The sequence below is a fragment of the Protomyces lactucae-debilis genome, assembly GCF_002105105.1.
Source record: "Protomyces lactucae-debilis strain 12-1054 chromosome Unknown BCR37scaffold_22, whole genome shotgun sequence".
Classification (NCBI taxonomy): domain Eukaryota; kingdom Fungi; phylum Ascomycota; class Taphrinomycetes; order Taphrinales; family Protomycetaceae; genus Protomyces; species Protomyces lactucae-debilis.
The window spans coordinates 1-14,954 of record NW_024468014.1 but is presented as its reverse complement, the minus strand read 5'-3'; the positions used below and the strand labels follow the sequence as shown (position 1 = coordinate 14,954).

Here is a 14,954-nt window from a genome sequence, read left to right as displayed (position 1 = left end):
GACTTGCATGCGCAAGGCAAATACGGACACATTGCTTCTGCTGGCGATGCGCAAGATATGGCGCCTGATGATTCATTGCTGCGTGCGCCGCAGCCTATGCGCGACGTCAATCAGCTCTTGAGCAGCGCAACGGCAGAGTCAGCTATCAGCGCCCAGCAAACGCCTGTGACTCCATCTCCTGCTCTATCAGATGAGGACAAAACAACGCCTGATGCTGACTTCAAAGCACGTATGGATTCCGTCGATCCAGCTACTATTGAAGCATTCCAAGCACTCATCCGTGCAGATCGCGAGGAAGGAGCTACTGCTGAAGGACAAACACCGGTGGATCCACTTGCAATTTGGAGAGAAGGAGATACACCACAACTTGTTATGTCTCGAGAGACTTCCGATGCGCATTCTGCAGGGAGTAATCCAGCTGCTGCAATCTCCACTCAGCAACGATCGCTCGCTCAGCAATTAGCGAGTCGTCTCGTACAAAGTGAAGCAGCCTTGGAGCAGCCGAGCTTTGAGCGAGAAAGGAAGGTGCACGGATCAAAAGAGGCAGGCTTCACAGATGATCAGCAAGCGGCGATGGCGGCATTTGGTGAGGATGAGTCAAATTACATGTCTGCAGAAGAGGTACAAGCACAACTTGCCGCCTTGTCTGGACTTGGTCGACCATCCGAAGCGGTCAGGCCTGTTCCAGAACGTATCGGTGCGTATGGGCAGATTGATCCGGAAATTTTCCAAATCATGGCGCGTGCAGGGTTCCCGTTACCGTCTGATATGCAGGCCATTTTGCTGAATGGACCCCAAGCTCAATCTGCTTCTCTATTCAAGTCACAGCCTGAAGCTGCCGAGGACAGCGACGAAGGCACAGATGACGCACCTGTCACTGGCTACGGCGGCGGCCATGGCGTTCGTAAGACTATCCTCGATCCTGCTGCAGCTGCTGCAAAACTTGCCAAAGATACACAAAGGGCACAAGCATACAAAGAGCTCTCCGATACAGTCAATGCTATGCGTCATGCTGAGGATTACTCCTCCGATGCCTTTGCAAATACTCTGGCACTGCTCAAGCTGAATCCTGAGTACTACACCATCTGGAACTACAGACGCAACATCTTCCTGAAAGGTCTCTTTCCTGCTTGTGACAAGGATGCTCAAGCCAAGCAAGATCTCATAACTAGCGAGCTCAAATTGCTCCAAGCGATTCTTCAAGATTACCCAAAAGTATACTGCCTTTGGGTCCACCGCAAGTGGTGCCTCGGTCAATGTCCTTGGCCAGATTGGCAGCGAGAGTTAATGCTTGTCACGCGTATGCTAGAACAAGATGCACGCAACTTTCACGTCTGGGAGTATCGTCGGTATGTGGTTGGCCAACTGGAACAAGCTGAAGAGCGAAGCCTGGCAGAACGTGAGTTTGAGTACACCACCGCTGCCATCTCTCACAACTTTTCAAATTTCTCCGCTTGGCATAATAGAACGAAACTCATTCCAACATTATTGCTTGAAGCAGGCGATACTGCAGATGTACGAGAAGGGAGACGTGCTCAACTGCTAAAAGACGAATTGACATTGCTCAAAGATGCCCTCTTCACTGATCCAGATGATCAGTCTGTTTGGCTCTATCACAAATGGCTACTCAATCCAGACTCTGGCCCAGCTGAACAATTCCCTCTCGCTCCTCAAGATGTAGCAGCACGGATTGCTTTGTTGCAGCAGGAACTTGAAATGATTGATGCATTGCTGGAGGAAGAGCCGGGCCATGTCTGGTGTTTGGATGCGCGGTGCGTCTACAATCTCGCCTTGCTTCAGATGGTTACTGAGGCAACTCAGCGGGTTCGCTTGGCTGAAGAGCTTGAACGAGATGTTGGCTTGCTGCAAGGGGATGGACATCATCCTCAACAAAGGTATGTCGCCTTGTTGAACAAGGCCCGTCAAGTCAGTGGCGTAAAGCTGTGCACGGAACCTGCACAAGAGGAAGATTTGGAGATCATCATTTACAACGACGTCAAACGTGCTCTTGGAACATCTCTTCGAGCACGAGAAATTATTCACTGTGGCGGGCAAGCCATTGTGTTGGCGACAAGTGATGCAGGGGCAACCAGAGTCATCTTACCTATGACTGAGGAGCAGTCTCGAAAACTTGACTTGCAACAGACTCTCGTCGTTTTTGATGCTGCCCTCTCAGTGTTGCAGCAGCGGGACCGTCATGCAGACAAAATCAAGGTTGAGCAGCTCTTGGGTTTTGTTGAAGCTGATCGGATCTCTTATGTGTCTTGTGGACGAGAGCGTCTCATATGATCATCGACTTGTTTAGAGATATATGTCAACCAGGTGCTCACTTGTTGTCTGCATTTGTGATCTATTGTGTCTAATGCCTGCTGTCGGAATCATGGTAGTCACTGGCTTTGCTTTTGCTTGAGATGTTTGAAAGAAGATGAAATTGGCAGATGTAGTCTACTGACTACAAACTTGAAAAGTATATCGAGCACATCAGCGTGTCGATCGACCTGGTTCAATGAAGAAAGAAGTTCTTCAGAAGGGCATTGAAGACACGTCAAGAAGGTGGATGAGGCTCAAGATGGAACCACCTCAAAAATCCACGAGTTTGTGGACCTGTCGAGAACCCAGCTGGGCTTGTAGCCTGTCGCCTCAAAGATTGGCTGCACTCGCGTGTCGCCTTTTCGCTTGCAAAAGACGGCTAGATCATTAACCCCTGGTGATAAAGGGAAATTAGGAATGATGACCTGGAAAAAGTCGTTCTTGGGATCACCAGAGTCAGGACACTCTCGATATTGATGAGTCTTGCGCACAAAATGGCAAGTCTCGATGATATTAGAGTCCCATGGTGATCGTAAAACAATGTCGGAATTGTCGTCTCGTACCAATGTGGAATCAGTCATGTAAGTGTTTCCCATGTTCAAATTGTTCTGTTCGTAGTAATTGGCCTTGTTGACTCCCGTTTGAGATTGAAGGATGAAAGGACAGCCCTTTTGCTTGTCATTCCAAGTAGAATTGTATTCGAGCCAATAGGCGGGAGTTGGCGCCACAGAAATTGTGTTCGAGGGACAGATGTGGTCGTTTGTGAGTTTCCATTGGACTTGGTTGCCTGGCAGCTCATTGCGAGGGAGCATTTCGGGGTGGGTGCGCCATTCTTTGTTTCCACAAAACACTCCTATCAGAGCTCCTTCAGCAAGCTTGGGTTGGAGGTCAATGTAATGCTCTTGGAACCAATTCTTTTTGCCGTGTTTTTGACAAGCGCTGGTCATATTGACATAATAACAGGCGAGATACTGGTCGTTGTAGTGAATTTCGCTTGAAGCAGAATGATCGTCTGCAGTGCTGGGAACGGTTTGCGGAATTTCGTCCAGGGAGCCGTGCTTGAGGTCGTACTGGCAGTTTTCGCTGTGTGCGTCCACGTCGGGATGCCGATCGGCAAGAGTGAGCCAAAATGCTTTGCAAGATTTGGCAGAGACAGGCGTGATGCCGTGATTGACGAGAAGAGTCGACAGAAAGGCGGACAGCAACAGAGAGCTGGACGCCTGCGCGAGCATGAGTGTGCCGCTAACAGTCTGCATCTGCAAGTTGAACATCTGCAGAGGGACGAGACAGTGCCGCTAGGAAGTCTTGCTCTGATTGACTAGGGTGGAAGAGCGCATACTAGGGCGAAAGAGGACATCCATTGCGATTGCGAACCCTTATATTCAGAATTGGACACGTTAAGCTTTGAGCGGCGCGGAAATCGAGCCAACCCGCAGAATCGGCGTAGACCATGAGGATTCAGGGGTTTGCAACGCTCGCATGCGAGCAAGTGCATGCGAGGGCACTCTGACTCATACACCTCGTGACAAATAAAGAGCTGCTGACTCAGTGCCGACTCTGCCGACCGGAATCAAATGAGCATTCGAGATGATGTACTGGATCAATTTAATGCTGTATGGCGCTTTGAGTAAATGGGTCAACCATGAGTCATTGTACAGGGGAGGTAGCTGCCAAATTGTGCTTCTGAAAATGATCATATCATGCCATAGACAATCAAAGGACGGCCAATAGCTCGTAAGCACAAGCAATCTCTCATTTGAAAGTCTTGAGTGGATCACTCTTCTTTGGTCGCTTTGTACCTTGCGTCTTGCCACCACGACCACGTCCACCTCGTCTCGCAGAAGCAGCATTTCGAATACGATTGCCTGGTCCCTGCTTTCTAAAACCAACAAATCCAAGTGTTTCTCCCTCTGCTGCCACGGCACCTGCACCGACCGCCTTGGGCATCAAATATTCCGGTACGTGCTTCAAATGTGGCTGTACACGTTTCGCATGAATCTCAGCATCATGACGTAATTCGGCAAGGTGTTCTGGGTGTTGCTCAAAGTATCCCTTCAACTTGTCTGAATTGAGAATCTCTGCTCGCAACTCCTTTGCGCGCGCATCACGAATACTACTGCGTGTCACACTGCGAAGTGCATCTTCCATACGATACCGAAAGGCATCCACTTGCGCCATATTGAAAGCATAGGGTTTGACTTCATAACCACGTTCTGCTTGGTCTTCGAGGATTTTGTCCAGTACCTTGTCATCACGCTTGGATGTCGCGAGCATGGTTGCCTTGTGCTTCCCAAACTTGTCTTGTGGAATGACGAGTGACATGGCCATACCAGATCTACCGGCTCTCGCTGTCCGACCAATCCGATGGACATAGGAACGCGTGGTGGTAGGTAGATCAAAGTTGAGGACACAAGCAACATTGCGGAAATCGACACCCCGAGAAACGCCGAATTCCTTGTCGATCTTTCGCTTTCGCTTACGAGAGGTCGTGGTCGCTTCTGTCTTGAGCTCGTCATCTGATTCATCCTTGTCGCCCATCACTTCTGCATCGTCTGCTGCAATGACGATATCGTAAACACCCGTGTTGAATTGCTCGACAATGTGCTGTCGCGAGTTGACTGGCAATTCTTGGTTCAATACGCAAGACTTGATGCCGAATTGCTCAAGAAACAACTTCAGTCGATAGCAACGGTCAATTTCATTGACAAAGATGATGAGCTTGCCGTGGATCAATTTGAGCTTGAGAATGACATAAGTCAGAAGGAACTTTTCTTCTTCGGCGCACTTGACGTAATATTGTAGCATACTGGCGTCTGTCTTGCCAGCGGATTCCTCAAGTTTGAGAATGACAGGCTTCCTGCAAAGTTGCTGGCTGAGTGAATCGACAGAGTCATCTAGTGTAGCTGACATCATAATCGTCTGAATGCCACGCGGTAGTAGCTTGGCCAGTGCAGCAATGTCATCTTCATGACCGTAAGAAAGGACAAGGTCCGCTTCATCCACCACCAAAAATTTGAGCGTTTCGGCTTTGATGGAACCACTGTTGAGATGCAGCAGAGCGCGTGCTGGCGTAGAAATGACGAGAGAGGGTTGTTCGAGCAACAATGACTTTTGCATGGCTTCTGAGCTGCTCGTTGCAATATTGAGGTGCTTGACAGTCTTTGCACAGTAGAGACAGAGCTTTTGAACCATCTTGGCGACTTGCTCACTCAACTCCTTTGTCGGTACCAAAATCAATGCGCGCGTCTCAGCGCTGGGTGCAAGGAGAATCGCCTGTGAGATGGGTGCAAGATAGGAGAGTGTCTTGCCGGACCCAGTCTTGGCTCTACATAGAACATCCTTGCCATCGAGGATCAGTGGAACTGCCCGTTCCTGGACCAATGTAGGAGATGCAAAATGAAGCTTTGCAATGGCCCTTTGCAGCCGCGCATCAAGCTTAAAGTCATCAAATGTAGCTGTGGCTTTTGTGTCTTCAGGAATGACTTCTGCGGGGGCCTCTGTTGCTTCGATCTCTTCTGGAGCAACACTTGACTGCCTCGAGTGTCCAGACTGTGCCTCCTCTGCGTCAGACATGAGTGCGACAGATATACTGCCCGGTCTACTCTTCTTGCTTCTTTCCTCGCGCTCAACTTTTTGGAAATATTCTCACGGTCGCGCAAAACACGTGACTGGCGGCAGGATGCGGACGACGACAAAGCAAAGGAGCAAGAAGAGCAAGAAGAGCAAGGAGCAAGAGACAGTACAGAGACTTCCAGAGATCATGACTTTCCTCGGCATGCGCAAATACCCAACGCCCGTCAACGGTCCTATGATGCCCTTCTACATCGGCGGCGTTGTCATGTTCTTCGCCATCAACTCGCTCGCGACCACCATGATGGACTCGCCTGCCTATGCCAACGACCCAAAGAACCCCAAATTCAAGGGTGAGCAAACGGATTGTTAAAGATGAAGCTAATGGGCAGCGACAGGAGGCAAAAAGGCAGATCACTAGATGCACTTTCTAGCCACAAAATCATTCATTCATGCTATTTTACAATTTGAGATGCTCAAGACCATGTTCTGCAATGGCAATCTCATCCTGATGCAAAACACTGATCATGTCCTTAACAGACTTCGACATGGTGTTTGGCATCGACTCTATTGCTGAGGTCGACCGAGCCACCACCATGTCAAGCAGCCGAGTGAGTCTTTCCTTGACTGCAGCTTCCGTGTCGCGACCACTGTTGAGACCCTGAGCATACTGCATGACCCGTCTCAGTGCCTGTCCATCCACAACAAGCTCATCTTGCTCAAGCAATGCAACACGCAAGGCTACTTCAACTCTGAAGGAAGCGCGTCCGAGATGATCCGTCGTGTATCCACCAAAATACCCCATCTCTCTCAATTGCTCACCATGCGCATCACTCAAATCGGCGAGAATGAGATCATCCAGCACCAGACTATTGTCTGCATTCTGTTGTACGCGAAATCCATATTCGAGCACGAGAAAGTCATTCCCATGCGCACCATAACTGATACAGACTTCTTCACCCTCGACATAGGACGATTGTGCTTCCACAGTCAGCCCGGACTTGTCATAGAGTAGTTTTGCATGCGGAACGTTGCTCGGTGCGTGATTGAGCATATCGACGAGAGCTGCACAGGTGTAATTGTCATCTATTGTTGATTGTGTAGAGAGTTGTTGATAGATGCTGCGACTATTGACAATGAGCCATGCCCAGCGAAACAGTTCGAATGTCAGATTCAAGTCTGCATAGACGGGCGTGTTGGAGATGAGGACCTGAGCAAGGCTGTAGTGATTGCTTAGAAGCAGGCGTTGTTGGGCGAGTTTGGTCTGCGTAGAGACTGGTAGGTACTCACACTCTTGTGTTTCCCATGTCAACGGTATACCTTGAAGGTCCTCGGCTCTCGGTAACGAGTGTATATAGTGCTTCAATGATGAATTTTCATGTAGACGGCGATGATGCAGTATATGGACAGCAATGGCCGCATGTGCAGGACATGTAGAACTACCATTAGTTCAAACTCTGAAATGGCCAAATCCTACTGCTTCCAGTCTGTACCTAGAGACTTGGCGATCGTCTTCAAATTGATGAGATGGCGAAAGGGAATAGACAGCAATGTCTCGCCTGGCGAGATGGTTCGTGTGGCAGCTAGGCCGCGGCCTGTTTCAGGAAAGTCTTTGAGCTTGAGAGATGAAGCAGAGACGCCCTCTTGAATCAGTGAGCTGTAGAGTTCTGTATAAGCTGCATCTGTCTGAGCCTGCATTCAGCTGTTCATGGAGTCTTGGTGTGAGGATATCGACGAGTCAAGCTGCCATTTGGGAGTTACAACGACGACCATGTTATGCCACTCTTTACACTCGGCTCAAATGGTCACGGGCAGCTTTCTCTAGGCCACACTCAAGACACTGCTCAAGCTCATCCATGTCTCCTTCCAGGATCCCTTGATCAAGACAGCCTGCGGGATGCACAGCTCATTAGTGGCGGCAACCATACACTCTTGCTGACCTCGACTGGTCGACTCTACGGATGTGGAGCAAATAACGAAAACCAGCTTGGTGTAGCTGAGCCTGACAATATATTAAGCTTTACTGAGCTATCTCCAGGGAGATGCTGGACGCATGCTGCATGTGGCTTCTCGCATTCTCTGCTGGTCCAAGATAATCGCCACCTATTTGCGGTAGGCTTCAATGACAAAGGATCACTCGGACTCGGGAAATGCTTTGAGACAAAGCACCTGACCGCGGTCAGTCTCCCTGAAGGAGTGATCATCAAGAAAATAAAAGCAAGCGTCACACATGTTGTGCTGGAAGCTGCAGATGGAGCCTTTTACGGCTTTGGAGCAGGACGTCGCGGTGCACTTGGCAAAAGCCTCATGCATCAAGTCAACAACCCAGCACTGATGGATACAGCAGCCTTAGCAGAACCTGTGCTTGACTACTGCCTCGGTCAGCATTGGACGGCCTTCCACACCGCAACGCGTGTGGTTCTTTGGACAGGCAGTAAGCATCTTCAAGGTAAATCATTCGAGGCATGTAAGTCAGTGAGTGCAAGTTGGTCAACGCTCCATCGATTACTGCCGACTGGTCACGTTCAATCGCATGGTCGGTCAGATCGTGCACAGCATGCAAGCAACCTGGACCATATCACTAGCATCGCCGCAGGCTCTGAACACTGCCTTGCACAAACAACAGATGGCAGAGCTATTGCATGGGGCTGGAATGAACACGGCAATTGTGGTGCAGCGCACTTACAAGATGTACGCGACCCGATTGAACTTGGCAAGGAGATTCATTGGATTGCAGCAGGCTATGCCACGTCGTTCTTCTACACAAAAACCACACTACGCTGATACTTCTGGCTGCTGAGGTTGCAATTCCTGTTGAACGGGTGCATGTACTTTCTCCTGCTCAAATTGAACCATCAATTCAGGCGTCAGCTTGCCATGTAGGTCAATAATGCGCACGCCATCCTTATCAACGACTTTTGTCAAGAATCCACCGAGTGACATGGGCATGCGTCGTTCCAGTTCCTCGAATCCCTTTTTCAGCAATGCAAGAGCTTCCTCCACTGGCGTAGTCGGTGTCATGTGTCGATCAAACATTGACAGCAAGTAGTAGCTCGCATACCCATGCGCCGCATACGGCACCTGTGCCTTTGAACCCAGGTAGTCGATCCAGTATAGCTTCGCTTGTTTATCAACAAGATCATACCCACCCACAAGAAGATTCACCTGATATGGGTGTTTGCTACGCAATGATTCTGCCAATTCCTTGCGTATGTAATTAGCCACCGCTTCCGTATGCAGTTCTAATTCTTCATTGCGACGAGAGTACAAGGCGATATTGGCGGTGATGTATTCTGCGAAATGAACGGTATCGCCTGCTTCGCCGGAATAGAGGAGGAGGTTGTGATCGTTGAGGGTACGCGACTTGTCATCGTCGGGTTTCATGATGGTGATGCCACGGACTTGATTGAGGTTTGAGGCGAGGAGGACATAGCCGGGACCTTGTACGCCGATGAGGACTTCCATGATCGAGTCGCTACTTGATCTAGATCTAGAACTGGAGACTAAGCTGTGAAGGGTGCTTGCTGGGAGTAGAGTTGATGAGACGCGCACGCAGAGAAGGGAAAGTTCAGATGGGAAGAAGTGGCGATGCCTCTTCAGCGAGTTATAGCGTTTGCAATAGATCGTACCAGCTTGGATCTTGATCTACGCTGATTGCGACATCTTATACCATTGCTGTGCCATTATACTGTCATCTACTTGCTCGAGCCTCACACTAGTCCGCTGCTGCACTCTTTCGTACCAACTCAAGGTAATCATTCAGTGACCGACAGGAAGCAGCATGATGAGCAGAAATATGCCCAAAGTCTGAATGACCCCAAGGAAGGGTGCAAATTGTGCGCCTGCTAAGTCGACTGCTCGATGTCTGATGATCCTACTAGGATGCCTCTTACATGCGTCAGCTTCGGAAGGTGAAACCTGAAGATGGGTCGACGAGGTCCACCGACTGACCCTCTGGTCTCCCAGCCCACGTAGCAGGTGGACTATGTTGAAGTTTACACCAGCCCTGTTGGCGATGTAGTTAGGATCGCCGTATTAGTGAGGAGACCGCAAATTTAGTCCTTCCTTAGCCTGAGCCACTCAGTAGAGGCCTTGGACTCGACTGGAGCAGGCGCAACAATCAACAAACCAAACGTCGTGAGGGTAGTGAGTCCGTTCCCTTGTCTTCTTCATACTCCAAATCTGCATGAGCTGAAGCATGCCATCGCATAGCACAGCCTATCTCCTTCCCTTCAGTGCGCTTTCTTCACCAGTGGTTGTCCTTTGGCTTTTTTGTTTCAGTGGTCTCTAAGGACACGATCTTTGCATAGTCGATCCGGGACCACTTCAACTCGCAACTGCCATCAAAGTCAACTGGTCCCGGAACTATAGCACAAGAGATTGTGCGGTCTAACACTCAGTCCATGCTGTCATAATGGTCGCCGGTAAGTCAGCCCACAGACCAGAGGTAATTACCTGTCAGCTCTGTGCATCATTCTAGCTCACCTGCCAACCATCGAGAAGGTTTTTTTCTTCATCAGCTCCACCACGTACGTCTCGAAGTACCCGTTCACTTTCAATTGCAGCTGTGGTCAAGATCCGACAATTGAAATTCAGATGGCCAATAAAATGACGATTGCCTTGTACCTGACGTGGATAACAAGCATTCTTAGATGATACGGCTAGCCCTATTTCTGCAATACGCTGATCAAGACACGACTTACTTCCCATACGACTGTGTGGCCCTCCGCTTGCTTCGTGCATCCGTGAACAACTGATAGGCAGTCTGCACACTCGGTCGTTCCAACATCCTCTTGTGCCAAGCAATGACATGTGGATAGCCCTCAGAGGCATCCTGCTCCCAGATCTGAAAGACCATCAATGCGGCAATGAAACAGATGTCGGCCATGGAAAAGAAGTCGGCTGCAATGTACTCCCTGTCTGCTAAAATGTCATTGAAGTGACAGATCCCGAGCAATGCACGCTCAAGCTCGTGTTGGCCATGCTCTTTGTTTTGATACTTTTCAATAGCTGGTCCCAGGCCTGGTGTTGCAATGTGAAAATAGGTATTGGCTGGGTTCAAGATCTCATGCTCAATGCGTCGAGTGGTCATGTGAATCACAGCTTGCTCTTTGAGTGTCTTGCCCGTCAATTGGCCACCTCCTCGAAGACCATCCAGCAGCTGAGTAATCACAACACACTCGCTGATGCACGTATCATCCTGGAGTCGCAAAACTGGAAGGGTCCCAGAGTAGTTCATGGCTTTGAATGCAGGTGTTTTGTGTTCCCCCTTGAGCAGGTCCACGAAGATATAGTTGATGCGATCGCCTAGATTCAGCTCTTCAATGACAATGCTGACGCGTGCTGGATATGGGCCGGCATTGAAACTGTAGAGCGTCATTGAGGAGAACTCATCCATGCCTGGTTGCGACGACATGGGGAAAGCGTACCAATACGGTTGACTGGCGTGAATGCGACTGGATGAACCTGTCTCTGCACAAGTGGTCAGGCGAAGAGTAGTTTCCAGTCAGTCTGGCTGCTGGACTTATTGGGGCTGGTGCCATAGAGACTCTCCGTCTCAGCCTCTCTCAGGGGCATCTTCGCCTCTGACGGACAAGTTTGCAAGTCAGTGCGGGCGTTTATTCCAGTGTAGTATCTATGGCCATGATCAGCTTGAGGAGTGCTTGTGCATACATTGACGTAGCATCTTGAGTAGCGTGGCTCAAAGGCAAGCAGTCGGCCTTTCCTTCCTCCAATTCACCGAGCTCGAGCTGCGGATCAATCTAGCGAGTAGCGACCGGCATTTAGATAATTTTAGTCCCGCAATTCCGCAAGCCCGCAATCTCTTTGACAGCGAATTATCCTGACATGTGAGATGCTTGAACGCTGCCTATGACTAGCCAGTACTTGGCTGTAGCTAGCACGTCTATAGCACTAGATTCAGTTACTCAGAAGGTGCATAAGCCCTTGCGCATTTCCCATCACCGACACATTACTAATGTGCACGGATCTTAAACCTTCCATCTATTTGTCGGGCTTATACATCAATCACTCGCAATTTGTCAGCCCGCGCTCGCAGCTTACAAACCTTGTAGCGGGACCATTCGATGCGTAGACTATAAAGGCCCGATAAATCTCATCCTGGATCATCAACATACAAGTACACTACTACCATGGGCCTTTTATATCCTCTCATCTACGGCTACAAGTTCACGACCTCCAAGATGCCCAGCCAGACCGGTAAGGTTGTCATTGTGACAGGCGCCAACACTGGCATTGGGTACGAGACTGCACTCGAGAATGTATGCTCCCACAATCCGTGACGTTGATGCAAGACTAACAAATAGGCTTTGCGTGGTGCAAAAGTATACATTGGCGCACGATCAGAGGCTCGCGCTCAGAAAGCCATATCCAGGATTCGTGCTCGAAACCCAAGTGGAACGGTCGAGTGGCTCAAATTGGACCTTCAAGACCTGTCGAGCGTGCAAGCAGCTGCCAAGGCATTCAGCGATAAGGAAGGCAGACTGGATGTGCTGTACAACAATGCAGGCATCATGGCAGTGCCGTATGAATTGACCAAGGACGGTATCGAGAGTCAATTCCAAACCAACCATCTTGGACCCTTCCTCTTCACCAATCTCTTGTTGCCCAAACTTCAAAACTCCAAGGATCCGCGTATTGTCGTAACGGCTTCCGCTGCACACATCACCTTTACCGCAACGAAAGAATCTTACAGCAGCCTCGAAGCAGTCAATGGCGACCTTGGCTCCACCATCGCGCGTTACGGGCAGAGTAAATTGGCCAACATTCTCTTTGCCATGGAACTTGCAGATCGTTTCCCCAACATCAAGTCAAACGCTTGTCACCCGGGCATCATCAACTCGGACCTCAACCGCGGTATAGGTGCATCGTACGGCAAGGTTGCTCAAGTTGTGACGGAAGCTACAGTCTGGTTCAACGCTTCGGTGTTGGGTACATTGCTCTCGTCTCCTCAAGGTGCTTTGACGCAACTGTACCTTGGTACATCAGAGGAAATCAGGAGCCAAGGTATCAGCGGCAGGTACTTCCAGCCTATTGCCCAAGAGACAAAGCCAAGTGCATCAGCAACGAAAGACCAGGCAGTCAAGCTCTGGAAGACGTCAGAGGAGATTTTGAGGCAGAAGGGATTCAAGCTTACACTGTGAAACGTAGTCACGTAATGAAAATGCTGTAGAATCTTAGACAAGTCCTGCATGGTAGACTATTGTCGAGACAAGCTGATTGCATCAGAGCGACGGAGGGTCGTCGACCATACCCGTACAGGGCGGCAGGTGTATAGACAGTCGAGAAGGAAGGATCCATTACTCCGCCACAATGGCTGAGTGTCCATGGAGAGGTTTTGCACGGCACAGAAAAGGCAAAGTGGTCGACAGGTCCGATTTGCTGAGTGAAACGCTGAAAACAAGCTCAGATTGAAAACTATAGCCAGTCATGCAAGACCATCTGTAGGAGAGGCTTCGTACTGGTGCTTCATTCATCATTGCCCTTGTCCAGTTGTGACACCTAAAGTCTCGCCTCGGCAGGAGATGTGGTGGTCTGTTTACGCTCCCAGATTTCATAGCTCCACTTGATGTCCTTCTCTTCATCGCTAGCTTGCACGTCGATTTGCGCAAAGGATTGAAGTGCAGACAGGTCTTGCTTCTGCCATTCTCCAGTGCGGCTGAAGTCAGGGAAGTATGTGTCGCAATCATAATCGCGGTCTATTCTTGTGAGCAACAAGCGTTGTGTATCAGGATGCGCCAAGGCTGCTTTGTAGAGTTGTGCGCCACCAATACAAAAGACATGGTGAACGATATCCGCGTAGAGCTTGTGTATGACGAGCAAGGCATCTTCTAGACTGGTGGCCAATGCCGTCTTTTGAGAATGAATACCAAGGCCAGTCAGCTCGTATTGCTGGTTGGAGGTTACGATAATGTTGATGCGATTTTTGAGCGGACGGAACTTTTCAGGGATACTTTCCCATGAATTACGACCCATGATGCAAACATTCATCTTGCCCTCCGGTGCTGCTGTCGTGACGGCTGCAAAGTAGGCCATTTCCTTACGGAGCCTCCAAGGCAAACCTCCGTCTCGGCCAATGCCCTGAGTGTTGGTCGCAGCGACAATGCATGTGATCTCGCGCTTGGGTCTGATGTGGTTAACGATGTAGTCCACCACGACATTACGCTGCGGCGCCCCAGACGGAACGAAATGCGAGCCAGGGTGTAGCAGCAATGTGTTGTTTTTTGAGGCGTCTACTAGCATTTGTGACCGCTCTGGCGTGACAATTGGATCATTTCTGCCAATGACATGTAGCATAGGCGTCTTGATGGCAGGCTCGTACAAATAGTCGTACTGTGGAAATCGCGATCGGAAGCCGGAAAAGATGACAGCAAACTTGAATGGCGGGTGCTTTACCTTGAAAAGTGGATTGGAGCGTTCGAGCAGTGACGCTAGCATAGCGGCAAATCCTCCACCTTGCGAGAATCCCATGACACCGTCGAATGGGCCTTGTGTTTCCAAAACGTCCTTGATGAGAGCGAGTGACTCGGGTAATCCAATGAAATCTTCATCGTTTGCACGCCACCAGGCAAAGCTGCCTTCTCCCTCCTCATTATCAAGCTTTTCTAGTCGTGCACGCTCTTCTGGGTCACTCGGATCTGGCATCTCCAGCTGATGAGGGCCCGTTGGGTACACAATTTCGCTGAATTTGCCCAGGGACTTGCTCAGCGCACCCGTCTTGTGTCTGAGCGTATTACCAGACTGCGTATATCCATGCAGGAACAATATCCTAGCTGGGGCCATCTCTAATACTTGTAGTTCTACGCGTTGGAAGCTGAAATGCTTTGTCGCGACTTGATTTCCTGAAGACTGGAAAAAACATCCCGACAGCTTCCGGACGACTCCCAACGCCAGCACAGCACAACCAAGCAGTTGCAAGCTGTACCAGGATGCCAGCAGTTCGAGGAAGGCAGTCAAACGGGCTTCAGGTATGGCACTACGCTTCAGTAGAGGAGTGGTAATTCTGACATGTATATAGCCTCTTCAGCCCAACGACCAAGGCAACGCCGGCACTT

At 49.9% G+C, this 14,954-nt stretch overlaps 9 protein-coding genes across 9 annotated transcripts; 3 read left to right on the top strand and 6 right to left on the bottom strand.

The window, feature by feature from the left end:
• Positions 1 to 768: 768 nt before the first annotated feature.
• On the top strand, positions 769 to 1,782 carry BCR37DRAFT_351389 (rab geranylgeranyltransferase alpha subunit; the record flags this gene model as incomplete). Its single annotated transcript, XM_040868067.1, has 1 exon — positions 769 to 1,782. A coding segment is annotated over one exon (1,014 nt), but the record flags the coding sequence as incomplete, so codon positions are not given.
• A 645-nt stretch (positions 1,783 to 2,427) lies between these two features.
• BCR37DRAFT_161267 (uncharacterized protein) lies at positions 2,428 to 3,822 on the bottom strand. Its single transcript, XM_040866163.1, has one exon. It carries the CDS (start codon positions 3,579 to 3,581, stop codon positions 2,565 to 2,567), a length of 1,017 nt encoding a protein of 338 aa, XP_040722673.1. The 5' UTR covers positions 3,582 to 3,822; the 3' UTR covers positions 2,428 to 2,564.
• A 236-nt stretch (positions 3,823 to 4,058) lies between these two features.
• On the bottom strand, positions 4,059 to 5,128 carry BCR37DRAFT_383150 (P-loop containing nucleoside triphosphate hydrolase protein). Its single transcript, XM_040870012.1, has one exon. It carries the CDS (start codon positions 5,113 to 5,115, stop codon positions 4,063 to 4,065), a length of 1,053 nt encoding a protein of 350 aa, XP_040722672.1. The 5' UTR covers positions 5,116 to 5,128; the 3' UTR covers positions 4,059 to 4,062.
• A 942-nt stretch (positions 5,129 to 6,070) lies between these two features.
• On the top strand, positions 6,071 to 6,301 carry BCR37DRAFT_395144 (ATPase, F0 complex, subunit J; the record flags this gene model as incomplete). Its single annotated transcript, XM_040871583.1, has 2 exons — positions 6,071 to 6,233; positions 6,273 to 6,301. 2 exons carry the CDS (start codon positions 6,071 to 6,073, stop codon positions 6,299 to 6,301), a joined length of 192 nt encoding a protein of 63 aa, XP_040722671.1.
• Positions 6,302 to 6,340: 39 nt separating this feature from the next.
• BCR37DRAFT_389315 (uncharacterized protein) lies at positions 6,341 to 7,578 on the bottom strand (the record flags this gene model as incomplete). The annotated part of the gene is made up of 2 exons (XM_040870719.1): positions 6,341 to 7,319; positions 7,358 to 7,578. The coding sequence occupies 2 exons, from the start codon at positions 7,576 to 7,578 to the stop codon at positions 6,341 to 6,343; spliced, it is 1,200 nt and encodes a 399-aa protein (XP_040722670.1).
• Positions 7,579 to 8,655: 1,077 nt separating this feature from the next.
• On the bottom strand, positions 8,656 to 9,345 carry BCR37DRAFT_351419 (putative proteasome subunit beta type-2; the record flags this gene model as incomplete). Its single annotated transcript, XM_040868069.1, has 1 exon — positions 8,656 to 9,345. One exon carries the CDS (start codon positions 9,343 to 9,345, stop codon positions 8,656 to 8,658), a length of 690 nt encoding a protein of 229 aa, XP_040722669.1.
• Positions 9,346 to 10,509: 1,164 nt separating this feature from the next.
• On the bottom strand, positions 10,510 to 11,577 carry BCR37DRAFT_383145 (glutathione S-transferase). Its single transcript, XM_040870011.1, has one exon. The coding sequence runs from the start codon at positions 11,294 to 11,296 to the stop codon at positions 10,580 to 10,582; it is 717 nt and encodes a 238-aa protein (XP_040722668.1). The 5' UTR covers positions 11,297 to 11,577; the 3' UTR covers positions 10,510 to 10,579.
• A 455-nt stretch (positions 11,578 to 12,032) lies between these two features.
• BCR37DRAFT_406077 (uncharacterized protein) lies at positions 12,033 to 13,222 on the top strand (the record flags this gene model as incomplete). Its single annotated transcript, XM_040872098.1, has 2 exons — positions 12,033 to 12,161; positions 12,207 to 13,222. The coding sequence occupies 2 exons, from the start codon at positions 12,033 to 12,035 to the stop codon at positions 13,041 to 13,043; spliced, it is 966 nt and encodes a 321-aa protein (XP_040722667.1). The 3' UTR covers positions 13,044 to 13,222.
• Positions 13,209 to 14,954, bottom strand: BCR37DRAFT_161226 (serine hydrolase-domain-containing protein). The gene has a single exon (XM_040866162.1). The coding sequence runs from the start codon at positions 14,680 to 14,682 to the stop codon at positions 13,402 to 13,404; it is 1,281 nt and encodes a 426-aa protein (XP_040722666.1). The 5' UTR covers positions 14,683 to 14,954; the 3' UTR covers positions 13,209 to 13,401.